General features: G+C 37.9%; 1 protein-coding gene across 4 annotated transcripts in view; it reads right to left on the bottom strand.

Annotated features, from left to right (window-relative positions):
- The window catches only part of LARGE1 (LARGE xylosyl- and glucuronyltransferase 1), a 300,056-nt gene that overhangs the window by 206,063 nt on the left and 70,303 nt on the right, over positions 1–23,690 (bottom strand). For all 4 annotated transcript variants that reach the window (XR_011048183.1, XM_068400631.1, XM_068400632.1 and 1 more), the window contains one exon: positions 7,749–7,935. Coding sequence is in view for 3 of the 4 variants with exons in the window: in XM_068400631.1 (XP_068256732.1) it covers positions 7,749–7,935 (187 nt within the window). In the remaining variant the exon portion in view is untranslated. The remainder of the gene's footprint in view (positions 1–7,748; positions 7,936–23,690) is intronic.

Genomic DNA, 23,690 nt, shown 5'->3' with positions numbered 1-23,690 from the left:
CTCAAAGAAGTTCTCGTGTACTTACAAACCACATTTTATTTCAAAAAGCCAAGCACTACTTCTTAGGGGTTTGGCTTTTTTAAAACAACAAGGGATTTGAGCTCATCTTGCTTTTCTGTTTTTCTGCAGAAAAACATTTTTTGACTATGAAGTCAGTAAGTACCTATCTTCAAAACAGAGAAAGAGGAATAATCAGGAAATAGCTCTCCTACTGGTAGTCTTCCATGCAGCCCTAACAGAATTTAGGCATCCAGGTGTACCTTCTTTCTTGGAAGGAATTTGTTCACCTTTGCATAATTCAACTTTCATAAACTGCATTTTTTCCCAAAAGTTTCCTCAAATAATGAGGAAGACAAAGACGAAACAAAAACCTTGAGAAATCCCACAGATTATACTCAGTGTAAGCTGCTGTTTCAAAGAAGCTGGCAACTTATTCCTGCTCAAAGAATTCCTTTTCATTCTGATCTTTATGTTTCTGCCAGAAATTACAAACTAAGAACCGACTAGAAAAAGAAAGCCAAGACAAGACTGGTAGACATGTGTTGAGAAACACAAAAAATTCCATCCAATCAAGAGATGCATAGACAGGAAAGAAGGTAAGCCCACAGCTTACTTTACTTTTATGAAAGAATAAGCATGTACTTAAAACAATGAGTATCAAAAGAGAACGTGTGTGTCTTGTACTGGAGTTCAAAAGAGCAGTGTGGACTTGCTATCATCTGGCACAACACACTGACAAAAGAAGTGGCCGTTACAAGATTCATGGCATTTCCTGAGACAATAATTTATTCTTTTAAGGATGTGAATTCCTGGTCAGCTAAGGAAGAAACAGCACTGACACTAGCATTTAGGTGTTGAGCTATTCGGTGGACTTTATTAGTTAAGGATAAAATTGTATTGCAGGATTGTAAGTATTTAGTTTAATTGAAAGGGTGGTTGAGAAGAAAAAAACCCCATAGTCCTCACTAACTCCATAGTTTGACCCCCAAAAGCTTCTCACGACCATGTTGTATTTTGGCTCACATTCTTTGTCTAAGGCTATTCTCATTTTGCCACAGCAACTACTTCAAATTTCCAGTCAATGCTCACAAGCAGACTGTTTCTTTATATAATGGGGAGTAAAACTCTATTTTTTCATATTCACTTGTTAATTTTATTTTCTTACATGATTGACAGATACAGGTTCTCACGTCCATGAGACAAAATCTACTTGTGGGGCTACTGACGTGCAAGCTAAAGATGACAAGCAGAGAACCAGACTCGGCTTTCACAGCAGGGACCTTCTGGTCAACAGCATACTTCAACCAAGCTTTGTCAGTACTCTGTATATCCAAATCAGAAGGGTTTCATAGAAAGACAAGTTTTCCAGGATAAAGCAACAAAACTTGGCATAAGCCTGAGGTCTTTACTATCGTGACTTATTTTATTCTTGTAGGATCCCCAAGTAAAAACTGCAGACATACTTCAGAAGGTATCTTGATTGCAGCCAAGATAGAGGTGTTTAAGTGACAATTCTCAGCCTATCTCCTACAAAAATAACAGGAGAGGATTAAACCACCACCATTTACTCCAGAATGGAAATGTATACAGAAGAAGCCTTTATGAAGTGGTTGATAAGAAGCCAGTCTTAACTAAAACACATCTCCTGTAAACCTGTTCAGGCACCCATCACAATAACATCCTTATTAATTGCAGAGGCACCCTTTCAGGACCTCTTTTCTCAGAACTTTATTAAAAAGACAGGATCAATACAGAGGTTGAAACTTCTGCTTTAAATGGACACTGAATTAAGTTTTCTTGTTTAATCCTGTTGAGACATGCAGCAGATAAAATTCAGGCAAACTGAGTGAATCGTAATGAAAAAAAACAATTTTAGATCTTGCCCCTTTCTGATTATGTTGTCTGTGAAGGGATTATTTTCTGATGTTTGTTCATCAGTTTCAAGTGTCTGATAGATATTTTAGTAATTAATTATTTGTTTACCTCTTCCTATGAGCAACTTATTGCAAGCATTAAAAGTTCAGGCAGTTTTCATCATGCATGTAGATCATGTGATAAACTTTTGGCACTTAACTGGATAAAGCTGAACTCCCAGAATCAGTTTTCTGATTCAAGTATTCACAAATATGATTTCAAAATCTGCTTCCCATGAATATTAAAACTGGATAGTCATTGTTTCTGTAGACAGTCTTCCCAATTAACATATTCACTAGAATATTTATGGAAAGTGTACACAAAAAGAGTGTGAACAGCATCAAAGTGAATCCATTTAAATACTAAGATGAATATTTGCAGCCTTCCTTCATTTCACTTCATTGTATTTTATGAGGTGTTTGCCCAACTCTGGCTTCAATCATGTCTCTACAGATTACTTGGACTAAAATGTACTGTCAGAGAATGATAGTCGCCCAACACTGGAGTGACAAGACGACAATCAAGGAAAGCAAGTCCCAGGAAAAGTGGCAGGCTCTAGTTTTAAAATGGTGCCCTGGCAGTTAAGAAAAAACAAAATCAACTTCCTGCTCTCTCTCAGACTCCCTACATGATCTCACATAATTTCTCAAGTTTTCATCTTAAGGTTACATTACTAATTCTTCCTTTCCCGTGAAATATGTTCTACACAGGAGCCCTGCACAGACACTTTAGGGCTTTCAACCTCAAGTGGATCCACCACACAGAAACTGATATCTCAAGCATATTTTCATCCTGTCAAACAGAGGTGACTGTGAATCTGCTGAGGCCATATAGCCACAGTGGACACTTTTTTGAGGAATCAGTAATCTAGAGAGTACGTGTCAAATTACAGTTCCAAGCCTCCATTTTACATGACCTTCCTGGTAAAGGGGACAGGAAACTGCTGCATATAGCTTGGAAAATGATGCTATTTCTGGAGCTACTGTTGGTTAGTGAAATTGGTATTTTCTTTCCAATGAAAATTCATCATGTATTATTTGATTATTTCCTCTTCCCTGTTTTAAATGCACTCCACCCTTCCTACTCTATTACCTCGCTTTTTGAATGTAATTTAAGAATGTTGGAACAATTAGCTTTTTCATTCAAAGTAACTGATAACTGAAATTATGCTGTCCTTGTGCATTATTAAAAACAACAACAGTAACCAGGTATGTTCAAAGGCTACACAATATTCAGAATTCTCTTTAGTATTCTAGTTCATAACCTTAATAGACATTTATACATGATTAATGAGGCTTTTAGTAGCTGTTGCTGTCACAGCTTGGGTAATGCCACCTTCAATGAATATTCCAAGGGAAGGATCTTACTGGCAGTGTTTGAGTGACAGCTGGGAAGTAGCAGGCTGTAATGTACTTTCTGGCAAGAGAAACAAAACCCAAAGTGAAACAAAATTCTGTCCTGTAGAACAGCAAACTATTTAAAAGTCAGAACATGGGAACTGATTACATTAGGGCATATTTTATATTACAGATTCACTAACAAAGAGTTGATAAAGGGTTTCTAAACGTGATCCCGCTGCCATGCTCTGGCAAATGAATAACTTAAGTTCTTAGATATAAACACAAGGATGAGTAATGTAATTCCTAATTACATCAAGAACATGTAATTTTAGGACACAGTACTGCAGATACCAATACTGAAGAGAGATATTTGATTCTGAAACCCTGAAAGATACAAACAAACAAAAAACTACAAAAGGATACAAAAAAAAAAAAGAGCACAATATTTTTTGCTAAGACAGCTCAGCTAGCTCAACCTTTTTAGCTTAGTGAAAAAAAGTCTGAAAGGTGATTTGACTACTATAGGTAAGTACCTTCAAAGGGAAACATACTCAAGCCTGACAGTGCAATAACTAGCATGGATTCACCAAGGGTAAATCATGCTTGACCAACCTGACTGTCTTCTGTGATGAAATTACTAGATCTGTGAATAAGAGGTGACCAGTAGATGTGATCTCCCTTGAATTTAGCACAGCTTTCAATATGGTCTCCCACAGCATTCTTGCATTCAAGTTGGGGTTTTACCGTCTATATGAGTGGACTACTAAATGGGTGAAAAACTAGCTGGAACGTTGGGCTCAAAGCATGATGGTTACTCGTTCATGTTCTGTCTGGAAGTCAGTTCCATGTGGAGTTCCTCAGCATCTATTCTGCGACCAGTCCTTTTCCATATTATTTCAATGACTCGAAGGACAAATCAGAATTCACCCGTATCAAGATTGCAAATGACACCAATCCTGGGGGCTGGAGTCAATACACTCACAGACAAGGATGCCACCCAGGGGGACCTAGACAGGCGGGAGGAATGAACAATGCAAAGCCCTGTACCTGGAAAGGACTAACCCTCTCATAATGGCACAGGCAGTAGTCCTGCAGGACAGAACATCAAACATGAGCCAGCAGCATGCCTGGACAGTGATGAAGGCCGATGGCATCCTGGGCTGTACCAACAGGAACACAGCAAACAGACTGAGGGAAGGGACTATTCCCCTTTCCTTTGTACTTATTAGACCACATCTGGAACACTGTGTCCAGTTTGGGGTCCCAAATATAAGAATGACATTGATGAAGTTCAGCGTAAGGTTATCAGGTTGTACGGCGGCTGAAGTGCTTGCCCTGGGCTTGTTCAGTCTGGAGAAGAGAAGGCTCTGTGGGACTTAGCAGCAGCCCCCCCAGAACCTACAAGCAAGTTGCAAGAAGATGGAGCCAGGCTCTTCACAGCAATACATGGTGAGGGGATGAGTGACATCAGACATAAACTGAAGCAAGGGAGGTTCAAACTAGATATAAGGAGAAACTCTTCTACCTAAGGACAGTCAACCAGTGGCACAAGTTGCCCAGGGACGCCACGTAGTCTCTATCCTTGGAGGTTTTCAAGACATGACTGGATAAAGGCCTAAGAAATCTTGCCTGACCCCGAAGTCCACCCTGATTTGAGCAGGAGTTTAACCAGAGAACTCCTGAGGTCCCTTCCACCCTGAATAATTAAATGAGTCTCTGAAGATACCAGGTACTGACAATTTCTTTAACTTAGTGGAGCAAAGTATAACAAGAATTATTTATTTGCTTGAACCTAAAACTATATGAACTGAAAAGAAAACTTCCATCACTGCCTGTGATTAATCAAAGAAACTAGTGCCAGAAGACAGAGAGGACTCTCCACTCCTGCTGGTTTCAAATCAAGGCACAATGCTGTTGTGGGACATTTTTTACTCAGGTATACACAGAGAGCTTAAAACATATCTAAATTGTGCGAACCATAGTGGAGTACAAAAGAAGAAGTCAGATAAAATGACAAAATAGCTTTAACACTCTGCCCATAATACCTACTAGTTAAGGAAAATGCTAGCTATTATTTAGTTAATTAAATATTTTAACTGACCTTAGTTTTTAACCAACATATATTAAATCATGCCACATCCTAAAACTAAAAGAAAACAGATACAGAAAAAGAACAGGAGTTACTAACTTTATATAATTTCCAGTCCTTTTCCAGTGCAAGGCTTCTTAATAGCTAATGGGCTTTGCTCCCTGGTTTGCATTTAAGATTAGTTCACACTGAGAGCTTTAAGTCACTTCAAATACCATGTAGCAGCAAATTTCAAGATTTGTATTGAGCCCTCTGTAAAAACAAAGGATTCCACACACACAGGAATTTAAAGCAGCATGCCATTATCAATTGTGGACACAATTAAAATAGTCATTACGACGAGGCAGCATAATATTCTTCTTAAAGCAAAAAGGTGAGGCCCGCATTTGTTCAGCTTTTAAAAATCAAACAAAATCAGTACTGTTCTGCCTGCCAGATCATTAGTTTTCAAGTATGCAGCCAGCACCCCTTGTATTTCCAATTTAACATGAGTCCCGTAAGTGTTTCATTCTAGAATGAGCTCATAAAAGTTACTGCCCATTAAGGTAGAATTTTAATGTAACCAAATAAATTTGCATAAGCAAATATTTGTTCCTGGCATGTTAACTAATTCAGAAATCTATGTAATACACACTGAAAATCTTCACATGTTCTTACTTGTAATTTAACTTGGAATACGATTTTGCTTTGAAACAAAGCACAAATTTTTCAGCCAAGGTTACATGAAAGAAGGTTGACATTTTAAACAATGCCTTTTTAAAGTTCACCAGACTGTAAACTAGTGTTTGAACAGTTTTAAAAGGCGTGAAACACCTTTCCTCGTGCTAAGATAAGTACAAGGCCAAGCAGCTTTTTTTACTTTTGCCAAAATAACACACGTATTGCCAAATATAAAATGCTACCATCTCAAAAAAAAAAAAAAAGCCAGCTTCCTCTAACCTCACCTAACTGAAGTATCACTGCTGAACTGCTTTTATGGCCAGGAAAAAAGTCCATCAGACAGACAATTTAAAAGGCAAAGTAGAGGTTATTCCAAGTCTGATTATAAGAAGTGCTAGTTATATAGCTGCAAGTCAACGTACTTGAGGATCTCCATCTGAAGAAAGAAGAGAACAGAAAGATATTCCAGCTATAGCAACCTACCACCACCTAGAGGGATATGTGTAGAGGCTTGGTTAAGTGAGAAGGGGCACGATCTTGTGCCACTGAGCAGTCTGAGCAACTCAGGCTTTGAGCTATGCAAGAGTTAAGTCCAGAGCTCTGAGTATGTAAATCTGTGGACTGATCGCAGGTGCGATCAGGACGCATGATTAGCAGCCCCGCCTATATATCCGCTGCGTGCTTTGCGGATAGGGGGAGAACCTCCATACTCACATTGAGATCGTGTCGTTACTCCGGACCGCCGCCCAACACCCGGTGAGCCGCCGCCCCGCTTCAGATATGGATTCAAACTGATTTTATATAAAGAGATTTTATATAGGTATTCATTGATTTTCTGTGTTCAGCCTTCTAGCATAATAAGCAGAGGCAGTGGCCAGAACTAATAACCTTCACGTAAAGGCAAGAAAAGAGCCTCATGTGTTTGCAGGTTTGGGTCATGTAGGTATTTATATAACTAAATCAGGAGCCCATAAAACATTTCAGAGAGTTCTTTGGTGCTACATTGACACCTCACAGAGCAGAGTCTCACCACTGTCCGACTTTCCACAAACTAGGTACCACCGTGTGTTCCCTGGTCCAGTGAGCAGCAGCACACTGGACCACAGGTACAAGAGAAAGCCTGCAGCTGAGTGACCATTACCTAGCAGAGCCCACTATACAAAGAACCATGCCCAACACACATTTCCCTGACTTGTACTGTAGGCCCTTCATGCTCTCATACTTAGATACACTCCTGCTTCATGTCCCAAAATCAGACTCAGTGGCCCATGTCATCTATACATATAAGGTCTAACACACGGGTCCATAAAAACAAGAGTTGTGTAAAGAGTGCCCAGAACACATACAGATGCCTTTTTAAACACCTTTAAATAATATTAAGGGCAGATCTGAAATGAGAGATTAATTTTAATTAAAAGTAAAATCTTACAGGGCATAGGATAGATCAACTTTTAACAATTAGAAAACACTGTTACGAAATTAGTATGGTGGGTTTTTTTTGTTGTACTTTTTAAAAGTTCAAAGATGAGAGGAAAATCAAATAACCGGGGTCAGCAATTACCTCCTCCTCAGCAGTAAGAACATGGCAAGGAAGGCCCTTTGTTGAAATCTGCATCTTGGGAACTATTTTCTATGCAAGACAAACCAGATTTATTCAAATAAAATCAATGATGCCTGATCTGCACATGTCTGCTCTGATACAAATCATTCAACACACCCTCCCTCAGCCATTATTCCCCTCCTACCTTCAAAACTCCCAGCAAACAGATAAATCCACGTAATGGCTGGGACAAAAAGGACGGTCAGAGAGGCAGCCAGGAATTTCCGTCGCCCTCTGCAGATTCCCAGCATTCTCTCAGGAGTGCAGATTCCCAACCCAGTGCTGTTCCTATGTCGGAAGCAAATAGTCCACAGCCTCCCACATATTAATCCCTGAAAAGGAAAGGAAAAAACGTTTTAATAGCTTATCTCTCTACAGAAATATAGACTATGCCAGTGTTCCTAAAGAGTTAAAAGAACAAGGTTAAAAATAGGGTTACCACAATTGCAAAGCAGTACCCATTTCAACATTATCGATGAATACCTAATAATAAAGCAAGTTTTAGAAGTCAGACTAAGACAGTAAGTCAATGAAACACAGCATATCACTTAAACACACACAGAGCTAATCTTACAAAGAGACATCATCTTTATTTGTTTTTTCACCACCATTTCACTCTACAGAAACTCTGGGTTCTTTGATGCCTATGTGTGGTGGTGCCCCTGCGAAGATAAGAGAAAGCCACCCGTATTTCTTCACCTGCTCCCAAAGAGCAAAAGTCACACAAGTGAATCAATGAGCTGGCTGCATGTGGTCATGCACTCAAAAAAAAGGGAACTGAAAAATGAAAGGTAAAGTTTGGGGGCAGAGGGATGTTATTAAAATGACCCACTTTGCTATCAAAAAGCAATGCTGATGAACTGCTATAGAAAAGGGGGGGAGAGAAAGAGAAAAATGGGCAAGGAAGCTTCCTTAGCCACAAAACGGGATATCAGGAGCTTTAGACTGCGTGCTATGAGAAAAGAAGGGTATTCTGGAGAGTACTACTGTTTTTATGAGGGGAAAAAAAAAATCTGCTCTTAGTTTGTTTAAAGTAGATGTTCTGCATTTCACAGAGGCCAAGATGGCAAAATAATTTGATGATTTTCATTCACAGGAAAATGAATATTCCCACACCAGTGCAGGCATGCAGGACATAAAGATAATGTTTCACATCTTTTGCTTTTTTTTAAAAAAAAAAAAAGTGAGGAAAGGCTAGTGTTAGACTAGAGAAGTTGGAGAAGGAAAGGGAGGTATTAGTCCATGCAAATCTAGTTCAGGTTTTGTGTGAAAGGGCTTATGTTTTCTAATTTTAAAAAAAAATTGGTCTACAAGAATGATAGGGAAAGAAACAGACTCTGGCAGTACAAAGCGTTTAATAACAGAGCCCTTTGGCTTGTGCTTAGACTAGCACTAGTGCTGAAATCAGCAATTAAAGCACTTCTACACTGACATATTAACAACGGCTACTGTGTCTTGAAAATATCTGAGCTCTACAACTCCACATACACTGCAGTGAAAGTCAATTCTGAAATCAAATTACAGCAAAAGTGAGAATTATAGACAAGAGAAATGGGTTCAGGCAAAGAACTCTGCTGCTGGAGATACCTGGCTGAGTAATCAGGCAAACTTACAGCTGTTCCTTGAACATTCAATAGAGCCCACTTTACTACACTACAGTTTAAGAGCCATGATAGTACTCCTGACCTTGGAACTGATAAAATGGACTATAATTTGTCCAGAGCCAGCATAAAAAGCATTCCATTGTGTAAGCTTTTCAACGCAATGAATGCCTCACCACAGTGATTTTGCACAAAATATGTGGACAGACTTAATATTAACTACTGTGGTATTAGAGTCACTGTGTTAGACGGACATACACGTTTGGTAGATAAATTGCAGAGAACTCTTATCTTTATTCACTGTATTTGGATAACGATTACATTTCGTTTCTTTTCCTTCCATCACATAGCTTGTACAACTACCCTGAAGAGAGTCCTTTACGTGCTTACTTGAAAAAGACAGATAATTTTCCTGGCTTATGTGTTTTACACTTGCTATATGTGTGTATATTTTAAAGTGCACAGAATCACTTACTTTAAGTAGGAATTTTTTTTTTCCTTTAACGTCATGGTATGCACCACTGACATCAATCTGTGCATGGAAAAATAAATCTTTGAAAAAATAAACTCACAAGCAGGGTCATTCTCAAATAGCCACATCTCGTAATGCAACATGCACTGGATACATACTGCCCCTATCAGTACCATAAAACCCACAGGCGGCAAAGAGCCAACACTACATGTTTCCAGAATCATGCTGTTACAAGTACACTGATACAAGTTTTTGCGATAACAACACCCAGACTCTGAAGCTTGCGGTTATAGTGCTGGTAGTGGATTAATTCATCCTGGGGCTACATATTTAAGAAATAATTCAATTTTTCCTATATACTCTTTTAAATATCCATGCAAGTTAAGTTTCTGAACAGGTCGACATGGAGGATGAAATTCAGCTTTTCTGCCCCATGAATGTAAAGTACCCTAACAAATTAAGAAAGTACAAGGAGCAACACTGAACTCCCAATTCAGCTACAAAGGAAAGATACGAATGTGGCAAATTCAGTTTTCTACAAATTGTCATCATTCCGACGAAACAGCCAAGTCATTCTGCACATTCATGCACATCTTTTATCTAACTAGGAAGACATTTGGGAAAATCCTAGACAGACAAGTCAGCTTGTGATGGATCACTCTAGGAAATGTTGAGATATTTCTTTTAATGGTGCTTTAAAAGAAAAAAGAGCCATAAACTATTTTAAAGGAAATTTCTACTATCTCCCATCTTCCCACCTCCCCAGAGTTGTGAATAGCTTCCCTTGAGTCCTAAATATTCATTTTCAGTGTACAAAATCACCACACTTGCTGAGTATTTTTTCCAAACTAGACAATCCATCATGTACAAACCCTACACAAACAATTGTATAAGAGGTCCATAAAAGGTAATGAAGATGCTTAGCTTAAAGTAAAAGCTTTGGACTCAGTCATGTATTAATTATTGGTTTTACTCATAAAGATTTTTACCTAACATACCATCGTCAAATAACTTGAAAGAACATATTGCAGTACTTTGACTTGGTCTTCCTTTCAGCTCAACAGGCGCCAGATCGATATCGTCAGGAAAGGAAAGTGACTGACAACACTGGCTGGAGAAAGAGCTGAGCACAGAACAGGGTAGCACTGTGCACATTTCTGCCACATGAGCTTGCCCACTTGCCTTCCAGACTTCTCCTACAGCATCCTCTGCTCCTCAAACCATAGTCCCTACTGAATTCAGACTGTCACCTGCCTAAAAGGTCTTAGAAAGCAGTTTCATGGTACAGGTTAAAAATGAAGCTACTTCGGATGTGACATTGCTAGCTATATTCATCTTTTAGTAATAATAAACACTATAAGATGGTTTCCTTCATCTACACAAAGCCATGCAGTGTTCCTCCTGATAGCTTTCAGTCCTAACAGCTGCACTAACTAAACACCTGTACTCAGAAATACATAGCATGAAATACGTTGAAAGAAAAAAGAAAGGATGAGGAAGTAACTGGCCAATTTAAGCACAGGATCTGCTTGCAATCTCCGAATCAAAAAATAGCCAGTGGCTCCTCTTAATCTGTTTGCCCAATGTTAGTATTTTTAGATACATCTAACTGAGCCACACTGATACAATCCCGCAGCTTTAGCCACCTTTATTGGAATTTATTTCAAAGCAAGGGAAAGCAAAATCAGCCCCGGAGTGAAAGGGAATGGTTGGGAGAGTTTCTGGTAAGGGTTTGTAGTTGGAAACACGGTCTCAGCTTCACTCCTCCAGACACAGTCGGATTTTCTGCCCGTGCCACAGATACAGAGAAGGTGCATGCATTTCAGAATATTCTTCTACCTCCGTCTTCAATTTTTAATGCGTTGAACGTGCTCCAAGAGCATCATATAATTATATTTTAGAAATCTGATTAAATAAGGAATATCCACAGAAGTTAGCTGTATGTACATCATGCGCATATGTCTTGCTGTCAGTAAGTCAGATGCTCTACACTTCTACAATACACCCAGTTCAAGATTTATAAAACCTACTGCACATGTACAGATCAACAGACATTAATACAGCAACCTCAGGCCAGCTCATCCTTGATTACTGCTAATGGTGCTATAAAAGGCTACTAGCTTGGATAACGTCTGTGTGAGGGGTCACAGTGGGAATTAAAATAAATGGAGTTTCTCATTACAAAGATTTACTCACGACCTTCTTACCATACGGCAACAGTGAACGGAATGACTTTCGTTACCTTCACATATGGTCAAATGCTTCCATTAACTACATTACCTTGTCAGAGTGGTTGATCTGTTTTAAATCAAGGATTATCTCCTCAGCTAAGTGTAAAGCAGCTCTCAACCACTGTGAGCAGCACATATATTAAAGCATGTAACACAACAACTAATCACATTGGTATTCAGTTCCTATTCACTTATTTTTTATATCACGGCATGACAGCTCAACTATGGTCAGACATTCAGCAGGAGTTCAGTGGAACACAGAAGTAATTCTGAAACACAAAAATTAACACAATTAACTAGATTATTAACTGTTCTACTATAAAAAGCTTTTTCCAACTGGCTTCATACATTTCCTTGCATTTGTAACAGTTAATCTTATCCCAGTAATCCTTCTATTTGTTTCAGAGCCACTGAAATGAATGTATACAGTTAAAGCTGTTTGTACATCAGTCCCGTGCCTTGCTTTGCTGTGTTTCTTGAATTAATGTTATCTAACTCCTTCTGCTTTTCCACACTTGCAGTCACAGAGGTCAATGAACAATTTCTACTGTAAAGCTTTTCCCTTGGCTCTGTGTCAATGTAGGCATCCGTCCCTTACAAGAGATTTTCACATTTTTGCCAGACTCAAAATATAAATAACCTAAAGAAAAAAGCAGTATCTTAGCCAGTATTTTTCTGGTTTTCTTTAAAATCTTGCTAATGTGGGGTTATAATGAGTTTACTCCCTGATCATCAGCTTTTTATCTTGCAGCTTTGCAGTCTTCTAATTATGGAAGTTGGTTGTCATGTGACAGATTTTTTGTTATATTAGAAAAAAGTTTGGTACCATAAAGGCAGGGTGTGGAATAAGCTTAACATTCTGAAATAAAAGATGAAAGGATTAAATGGTAAATCTTTATTTAAATAAACATCCTTTTGTTAATATACTCCACTTCTCAAGTTCTTAGAATAGAAATAGCATTTTGAAGGAAAACGCCATCTCTTCTCTCATCAACCTCTTCTCCCACATGGAATAACATGCTACAGAGACAAATCTAAGGCTCCTTTTGCTCCCAGACGCTGAATTTTCTTGGCGTTGGAGATCTTCCCCTCTGAATCAGACTTCTTAATCCTATGGAACTGTGACTTTAAAGGATTTAAAGTCAACTCAGACTCAGCATCCACCTCAGAAGTTCTATGAAGCCACTTTAAAGGAACAGATTACAGCAGAGTTTCCAAATGCTACCAAATTTAGTCTTTCTCAACTAGTTACAAGAAAATAGTCCTATCTATAAGAGAGAAAATAGCCAATAAGTTGACAGCACAAATGAGTTCTGCCTTGGAACTGTGCTAACTGCTCTGAGGGCACACAGGATTGACACTGTCTTTTGTATCTTCACTCAGTCAGTATGTGCTGTGGCTCAAGGAAAATTATATTAGTGTCCTGTTAATCAAAGTCTTCTAGAAGGTTCCAGATGTAAGCAACACCACCACACGAATAGGGATCTATCCTGACAGTAGACACTAAATAAATAATACGCTTTCACATTTTTCCTTTTTCATTTCTATATATTCCTTTATAAGTATGTACATATACGTATTTTTATATATGCATTTTTAATGGCATTCCTTTTTCCTTTCAAGCCTAGACTGCTCAAAACAATGAAAGCCTGCAACTTTAAAAAATATTAGCAAGGAATGAGACAATTTAAGATCAACAGGATAAAAATCTTTTCCTAATCTTCCATTAAAATGTCACTGTTAATATCAGGGGGGGAAAAATAATCTATCAGTCGAGAAGAGATAGCAGCAACAAAACACAGTCATGACAGAAAGATGATCTTGCTGTTATTTACATTTCGTTTGCAATCCAAGAATGATATTTATTTTCAAAGCAGCTACTGACCTTGTTTTTCAATGAGTTCTCCGAACTCTGCTTTACTCTACCCCCTCACCTGTATGGGCATATAGCACCAGTATTTCCTGACTCCCCAATTTATCACAAGACTCAGCACAGTTCAAAGAAAGTGAAACAGAGCCTGACTCAGTCTGTGTATGGCAGAAGTCTAACAATGCACTATATACACATACCAAAAATACCTTAGAATTTGAGACCCCAATGACATTGAATTATAAACATACTAGAGATCATGGCTAACCAGCAGTAATAACTCCGATTGATAGAAAATCTTTCAATAGCAAAGCAATTCTCCTCCAGAATCATGGTTTACACTCAGACCACAGCACTATTACATATTTGAATTTCAGGCTTAAAAGAAGGACAAAGCTTCACATCTTTGCACATCCAGGTCTCTCCACCTGAAATAATGGCAGGAGGAAAAAGAAAAAGTAACATGCTACCTGTTCTTGGCTGGAAGAAAACAGCAGTATGTTGCTGCATCATTGCTCTCCCTGCCTCTACACCAGGGCATCTTTCTCCTTCATAATCAAATACTGAAGAGTCATGGGTTTGTCCATTCATTAATTCCCATTCTTAGGTATTGTGTGCATGCAACCACATAGAAAACAAAATGGTCTTTAAATCAGAAGTAGGGTTCTACATGCAACATACGTCACACTCCTCAAAAATGTTGATGCTAATACTTTGCTCCTCAGCTAAAGTTCTTGGATGCTTATTCAAAAGCAGTGTTTACCTTTATTAGAATCCTCTGTGTACAAAGCTGCTCTAACGAGGAAATGGATTAAAAATTCATAAGAAAGTTTTGCCCAGGAGAAAACAATTACTGCCTGAAGTATTCCTCCCTGACAAAAGAATCCATGTCCCTCTATGAAGCAAAGTCCTATTATTTTTTTTTAAAAAAAAGGAACTCTTTATTTTACTGCATAGATCTCAAACCACAAGCTAGTTTTACATGGGATTTGTAACACACTTACAGCAGCTACTTACTTGTCAGATGGAAACAGAAGTTGGCATTGTACTTGCAAATTGCTCTCTGTGAAATACTCATATTAAGTTAAAAGAATAAAAAGAGAGAGAATGTGCCCAGGCGGCACTCTCCTCAGTCTGAGAGTGAGAAGGAAGAAGGTGAGGAAGAGTGGATGGCTCCTGTGGATCAAACATTGGTTGCACAGCTGGTATTGACAAGAGAGACATTTTGGTTTTACAACCATGGGACCCTTTCTGAGAATGGAGGACCCACCTGACCACATGGGGCAAATGTGTCTTTTCCAGTAGGCTGGGGCCAAACTGGTGAGGAATTAAATTGTGAGTAACAAGGAGGGAGATGAAAACCCACTAAAAAATGAGGAAGTAGTGGATTGAGTCAGGAAGCAAAGGATGTTGTGTGACATGGACAGGAGATACCTGTCTGAGCAATCAGGTAATGGATGGATACAGGCTTTTTAGGAAGGACTAGCCAAGAAGGCAAGGAGGAGGAATTGCCCTGTATGTGAGAGTAGCAGAAATGCATGGAGCTCTCCCTGGGATACTTCCCCTCTACTCACCACTGGTGAGAAACATCTAGAGTGCTGTGTCCAGGTCTGGGCTCCGCAGTGCAAGGACACAGATAGAGAGGTTGTGCAGCCTTCATCCTTGGAGACATTCAAAACACAGCTAGACATGGCCCTGAGCAACCTTCTTTAGTTGACCTTGCTTTGGGCAGGGGGTTGACTAGACGATCTCCAGAGGTCCCTTCCAAACTCAATTCCATGATTCCGTGATTCCACAATTTTGTACCCAGTCATAAAATATATAGTGGCCATTCAAATCCTCAAAAATTCCAACTAACATCTACTCCACTATGCATGAATAACAATGCGCATAAACAATTATACCAAAATGCACAGATAATCCCAGGTTAAACTTTTAGCTAGTATAAATCAATGTACCTTCACTAAGGTCAATTTAACCTGCATCAATTCACAACAAATATGGACTAAGTCTCTCATAATCAATGGACAAGAAGTTGAATTTTTTATATAAGCACAAAAGTTCTCACCTCATCACTACATATTGCTTAAATATTACTAAACCCTCAAATATTTCTATCAAATTTATATAAAAATAAAACAAATGATGTAATGAAAAATCCAAGAATTGCTGGGAATTCCATATTTGAATAATCGAGGAATTTGGCGTATAGGAAAAAAAGTAATATATATATGGCCACGATCGAAAGGAGAAGACAAATCCTTTGCTATGATTACAGTGCTATCTTACTAAGCACATTATACATTCTCAATAGTTCTTTGATGCTACTACAGAACATCAAATAGCACCACCAGTTGTGAGTTATTTTTTTTAGCAAGTTTCCTGCCGAAATCCTTGTGTGTCAAGGTCCAGTATTTATTTGTTCGTAAATACTATCCCATCCAGGCAGGCTACAAGGACTATCCATTTCCGTAGGCTTTTCCAGCGCTGAGTGGGTTCTATACAAGTTGATGGGAAAGGTGCTTCCCTCCCACACTCCTTTTTACCTGACACAGAAGCAAAGCTCTTGCAGAACAATTTGGTGTCAGGCACTTTTTTAAGTAGAGAAGGTATCTGTGGATTTAGGTTATTTCACATAGCACTATTTTTTAACATTGGAACATTGGAAAAGGGCTTGATAAACTGGAATTTATAAATACAGATTTCTCATGGCTTCTTATTTGGCACTACACAGATTAATGTGGGTATTAGACAAGAACAGCATGTGAGTTTAATGTAATTACAAAATGAGTATAAAAGGTGTTATCAAAGCCGAACAAAGCTATAGAAACTGGCCTCAAGAGGGGACACTGACAAAAGCACTTACTAAAGAATCCAAATTTTCCATGTGTGGAGTTAGCATTTCAATAGAATCATAAAAGAGTTTAGGTTGGAAGGGACCTCTGGAGGTCATCTAGTCCAATCCTCAGCACAAAGCAGGTTGAATACTGTTCTTTCAAACCAATCTGTAGTTTGGATAGCTCTTTACCCTTCATTTAAAAACTATCATCATCTGAGGGAGGGTGGTCTGCCTAGAGAAAAAGGGCAGTGGGCTAAGGGTTTCTATGTTCTCTCCCCACATTTCCTCAAATTGTAGTGATTTTCACCGAACATTTAATTGTTCCTCTGTGTGAGAACTTCAGTCTTTCTAATCTCTTACTGTTCTCATTGTCATCACCATTGTTTTCTGAAGTTCCTATAATTCTGCAATTAGATGAAGGTGCAGAAATAATAAATATAAAATACTTAGCAAGTCGCTTGTAAAGTAAATGAATATACTGAAAAGAATGATCGTACTCAAATGCACATAATTAACACTTCCATTTTAAATTTTATTATAATTCATCATTTTCGGGGCAGAGAAGAGGTTGCCAGATCATTCCTAACAAAAGGAAAAGAGGACAGTTATGGACATGTCATATAACACAAGTGCATGCTTTGCACTAGCTGGTGTTTGAGATGAGGGGAGGGAAAGAGAGGAAGAACACCTCTTACTCTTTCTCCTAACTCTGCTTCTACAGTCTAGTATCTTTTAAAACAATTTGACTCATTCTGTGTCGTATGGCAATCATGAACATAAATCCAGAGCAGAAATAAAGCTAACCTCTAGGAGCTTTAACAGTGGGTCTTCTGAGAGTAGGACAAAGGCTGGGTAAGAGTCTCAGAGAAGAATTAAGGTGAGGGAGTTCCTCACTCTCTAGTCAGAGACTGTTGCCGACTAGATGGAAGTACTTCACCAGAGTAAGACAATCAAATAGAAATGACTGAAAGTCATATTATGAATACTCACATCTTTAAAGGGAATTCTGAAAGACACCTGAGCTTTCTATACTGAAGACTTATTTCTGCAACAGTTCTGATTATTAGATGTTAATAACCGTTTAAAACCAAAAGATCCTTAAATAGACCTTTATACAAACACATGTATACAAACACACATATATAACTTCAACTGATACTAAAGCCAAAATAATACATTTGAAATATATTTTAAAGAAAAGCTAGTCTAACCCATGGAGCTGCAGTTAAAACATCCCCATGTGTACCAATACTGTTTAATAACTTTGCTCCCTTACTTGTTCCAGATCTGTGATCTACTATGGTTCTATACACATCTCTTGGCTCCTGCGCTTTCTTTCTGAGTGAGCCAGCTAGGTCTTTCTGACACAGAATCAGGGGACGTTTTCAAGCAGATTCACTACAGTGACCATTCCCTCCAGACAGCATAGATGAGATTGCACCGTGAGCACTATAACAATCCGCCAGTACTGCCTCAGCAGGTTTGCTGCCTTCAGGCACTGCCATCACACGGGGCACAGTATTTAGAATTTACAGGCTACATAAAATGCAGGTACACAGCAGACATAATGATCGTAAACTACAGGGGGTCAATTCAGTTACACCAGTACAGAGACTGGGATCATGATACTGACCCCAAGGCCAGTGTTTCATCAACAAGATAAGATACACTTCAATATGTATTGCAACAGATATCAATAATCACTATAGATCACTGCATTTTATGCAGAAGAATTTTCTCAGTTGCTCATAGGGAACTGTCAGTAAGATAGCATGAAAATATAATGAATGTGAAGCCAATTCTAGCACACTACTAAAAATAAAACTTTTTAAAACTTTTTTTGTTGCTAGGAGATGCAAAAATATAGGACATAACAATGCAGTTATTTGAAGGGCAACAAAAATAGTCCATAATATTATCAAAAATCTACCACATTATTATTAGCTATAGTGATTCACAGAGATTGGTTGATTTTGACAACAGATTACATAATATTGTTTTTCCAAGATTCACCCATAGCTATGAGGATACACGTTGTAGGACAAGTTTTGTTCACTGCCAAGATAATGTTAACTTTTTCAATTGATCAAAAGATTAAAAAAAGGCTGAAAAGGGCTTGGGTGTCCTTTTTTTTCGGCTCCTGAAGATTAAAACTATAGATATATAAAATACTTATAGTGGTTACATATTATTGCACAGCTGAAAGAGAAGGCAAATCCTTTATTTCCAACATAACAATGAAACCGCAGTAAGAATATTTGAAAATTTAGAGAACATGCTCAAATCAAATGGTTTGAACTTGATAATATGTCATCATTTGCAGTTCACAGTACTAACGTTAACTTTGGGATATACAACCTAATAGAAAATTAGAGTATTTTTTTCACAACTAATTGCTGGAAAAAATATATATCGCATACATTTTACAGGTAACTTATAATTTGGTCTTGAAAGTTCTGAAGTTAAGTTTTCAATTTCTTTTTCTTATTTGTCCAAAATGTTTCAAAATTATAACAGCTATTCTGTCTGCCTTGTTTTATGGAAACGTCAAGGCATACTTTGTAGTGACTGTTTTTTTAATACCATGCTATTAAAAGAAACCTAAAATGTATTCCAGTTATTAGAAGTTGCTCTTGTACATGAGGTGAAGACAGCTCAAATGCATGTTTTGAGCGTTAAGGATGACAAAGCTGGAGATGAGGGACAGACCTACTCAGTGATGTAAGGCTATTTATACCTCTTCTACAATATGCTAAAAATGTCTCGTAGTCTTAAGATTAGCATGATCTTACATTTGCTGACATTTAGACACAATTTTGTAATTACAGGGTAAATTATCACCTATGGGACTGATTCTTTGGCCATAACTGCATTTCTTATCTCTTACCCAACCTAAAACATACCCTGTGAAAGCAGAAAAAAATGTGAAGGGGCTTCTTTCAGTAATATGCACTAGCTCTAAAGTGCATACCATCAACTTTGTATTTCAGTGCCACCAAGCAAAATCAGCTTAATTTGATTCAATTTCTCTAAAATGAGATAATTTTTAAAAGAGAATACATTTGTTCCTGAAGGAATGCTAAATATGGATGTTAATTGTTTGCATTTTGTAAAGTTTATGTACTCTTTTAGCATTGTGTAAGAAAATGGACTAATGCTTCACATTTGAAAACTTGTGAAATATATTAGTTTCTAGCTCACATACAGTAGTTAGAAGAATATTTTACTTTTTAAACAGATTTGAATAGATTAAAGAAACCTGTTAATATTGATTGTTACAGCTGACCTTAAAATTATATTTCATCTCTACAAGTAAAGACTTTTACAAACTGATTTTGAAAGAGAGAGAAAGTGAAATATATTGAAAGTGACAATAAGTACCATTTTAAATAAGAAATTGAAGCTTTAGATAATTGGACAGTAGGGCTGAAGACTATAAAAACGTATAGTTGAGTGAAAAATATGCTAGAGAGAATGGTGTTCCTGTAAAATGCCCCTTAAACTATAGTAATATGTCTTATTTCTGCCTAAGTGGCCATTTTAACAACCAGTATTATCAGGGCCTGACAACCTCAGGGTTGCAGAATTGAAAAAAAAGAGGCCCTACCACATAGGGAGGGGAAGAAGGGGATGCTCTTCTCGTTTTCTAAATAGCACCTTCAGGTCTCAAATTATACTTGCAGCTATGAAAACAGGAACTTTTCCTTTTTTAAATGAAAGCTGAAGTTATATTAGAACTTCGAGAACTGAACTTGACATAAAGTGCCACCTCCTCATGGCTCCTGAGAAAATTGTAGGGGTTAGCACTACTGTTGCAGGCATTACTGAAAATGCACATATCTGTTGGAAAAGAGTTCAAACCACTACTGGATATTGATCACAAATTCAGGCTGTTATCATGCAGCTCTTGAAATTTCTGAGTCCAGAAATTCAGGCAGATACACATCAGCTGGGTCTGCTATGTTGCACTGTCTTCCAAACACACATTGTGGTGATAAACTGTTAATAAACTTTAATAAACAGATGCCTGGAGTAGTTTGTATCTGATCAAGGTAGAGGTCCTTTAATATTTTAACTGTTGAGAAGATCTTACCAAGTATTCACATGGAAATAAGAATCCATGTTAAGACCTTTTCAGATTAATATTATAAACCAGTAGTATAAAGTAAAGTGGAACTTTACAGGTTGAATCATGTCTTTTTAGTGTCTAAAAACACTTCAGAAGAAGTAATGTTGAATGTGCAATACATCTTAAGGTATTTTTTGTCATCTTCAAAGTTATATTCAATAATATGATCAAATACTGTATGTGTCATTCGTCTAATACTTAAAGTGATGCTGGCAAATAATTACACAAAAGAGTTCAGGAGGAAAACTGGCTTTTGCACAGAAACGATAGCAGGATTTTATCAGGCTTGAAAAGTTGTGAAACACTGGAATAGTTCTTTGGGAGAATGTAATTTCACTACTTGTGATATTAAAATACTTTAGCAGTATAAACAGGGTTTTTAGCTATTGTCAGCCTTCATTTGAAAGCTCAACCTTTTTTTTTTGCATTTCTAACATTCCTGTAATGTACCCTGATATTAAGATACCAGTGTCTTTAAATTAAATGTCATAGTATTTACATGTCTTTGGGAGTCCTTGGGTCTTTAAAGTAAAAAATTTAAGAATTTAAGGAAAATTGAGTTTATTGGTTACCAAAAAAGTCAATGGTGAAGTTAGGAGAAGCATCCAAAAATCCTAACTGCAGTGAAAATATCTCATCTAAGCAATACCTCAGTCCTCATTAATATTTTACCACAGTAGCTCAATAATATTGTCTAAATGCCACTAACAAAGATTAATGAATCAAACCTATACATTTTGTGTATTTTTTTTGATTTGTTTTTTTAATAATGACATAATGGATTTTCTGTTTAGTTTTTAGTGCCATCTGTGAGGTTAAGAGATCTTGGATAAGAGCAATCTAAAATTGTTTCACTGTGTGAGTACTATGAAAGACTTGGAGGTATAAAAATTCAAAAGTTTATGGGGAAAAAGTTCAATCAGCATGCTAATAGCAGTAACATAATCAATTGAAACCCTACAGCTACCATGACATATGTCCCAGAAATTCAATCTCCTTTCCTTTTGGTGAAACAGGCTGTTTCAGCTCCAACTGAGAAAGAAGTCAATGAGTGAGTTTACATCAGCATTTTAATTCAGAGGAGGAATACCTTCATCGCTTTTGATACAATCTCCCCAAGAATTCCTGCTTACTCTAGGCTGAGCTACATGATTGAGGAGTCTGAGAGGGCACAAACTGGATACCCTCAGGATGAAACAAAACCAGAAGATGCATTCCAGAGTGTATGTTAAAGGATGCTACGGATGCTCAGCTGCTGGGACGAGACTGTAACTAGCCTACTGTAAGAACCTTGAATGAATGCAGCCTGTGTATCAGGTCCTCGGCACGAACTATTTCACTCTACAAATCTACTCCTGCTGGGCCTCAGTATTTGCTAACATGGACAAAGCTGTACCACATCAAGGCGCAGAAAAAGCCGAAGCCACGCAAAATGTGATCTGAACTGAAAAAACCCAGTTTCATATAGCTGTATTAATGAGGAACAATTCACAGGCTATGGCACTGTCAGGAAAATCAATGGCTGTGATCAAATACAAGTTTTTTCTTCATCTAAAAATTAGGCTATAAAAGAATTCCTTTTTTATCATCCCACTCATAACCTGTCTTATGTCGAAGCATAAGAGCTCAGCTAATTAGGTACTGGATAAAGGTAGCTTATTTGGGGCATTTTCCTGCTTTTGCACTTACAGTAGGCAAAGGAGGTAAAGATAAATTACTTACTTAATGTCAACACTTTTTTTTTTCCTCAAATCTACAATTCTAAGCAGTTATTTCCTCAAAGGTGGCAATGAAAGGAATTAGATGTATTCTAACTTTCAGTGCTTCAGAGAAATTTTTTAACAAAGACAGACTGAAATTACACATCCTGATGCTGTAGTTCCAAATGCTTCCAAGAAAATAAATGAGTTTCAACTAAAAGGGTGCTCCATTTGAAAGTCAGCTATATAATTCCATAAAGTGCTTGCATTTTTCAGCAACGCACACTGATGCGTTGCAATGCCACAGTCAGACAGCAGATGTCACATTGTTTAGCAAGATGACTACAAGAAAAGATGCCTCAAGGAAAGGCGAAAGGAGAGTAAGGATGAATTATTCTCTCTGACAACGGTAGGCAATAAAAAGTAATGACACACATTTGCCAGTTGCAGAAAAACATTAAGTAGCCAGGCAGTGGAAAAAAGTCCCACTGAATCCTAGAAGTGAGTGGCTGGCTTACCCACATAGTGCAAATAACAGCAACAGTGTGCAAACAAACTTACTGGCAGTCAAAATGGCAAGATTTCTACATTTTTCCTCCTCACAGCGCAGAAACTTCTTCTTGCACAATTATGCCTACAGGCCTTACCATGGGAAGATCGTGTCTGATAAGTGGTGCACAAACACAGCAAGTTCTTGCCCCTATAGACCTTGTGATCTAAAACTACCCAGAGAAAGAAAATATTCTGATCTTCCATACTACAGAGAGTATCAAGGCAGACTGACGTGCCTTGTCCGTAATCAGACTAAGTCTGAATTGTGAGCTGAAAAATGGATTCCGACAACCAAGTCCACCATCTTAACTGGAAGTTACTCCTCTTTAAAAGCATTATTACAACAGAACCCTTCATGTCATGATCCCTCTCCCAGTTCAATGCCCAAGAGAACGTGCAGGCTCAGGCTGTCTCTCTTACTTACAGACACATTCTTTAGCAGCACAGCTGAACACCAGAGTGAAAAAATAATAAATGAGAAGACACGTTGTCTTAATTCTCCTTTGCTTTTTTGCATCTAACTAACTTTTTGGAGAGATGACCATTTGGGGATGAATTTTTTTAGGAAGTTCTCAGGGTCACACTTGAAGAGACTACATTTTTTTTCCTCTCAAACATATTAAAACATAGAATCATAGAATGTCCTGAGTTGGAAGGGACCCACAAGGATCATCGAGTCCAACTCCTGTCCCA

The sequence above is a fragment of the Nyctibius grandis genome, chromosome 5 (genome assembly GCF_013368605.1).
Source record: "Nyctibius grandis isolate bNycGra1 chromosome 5, bNycGra1.pri, whole genome shotgun sequence".
In the NCBI taxonomy this organism is placed as follows: Eukaryota; Metazoa; Chordata; class Aves; order Nyctibiiformes; family Nyctibiidae; genus Nyctibius; species Nyctibius grandis.
This window is presented reverse-complemented; position numbering and strand designations above follow the sequence as displayed.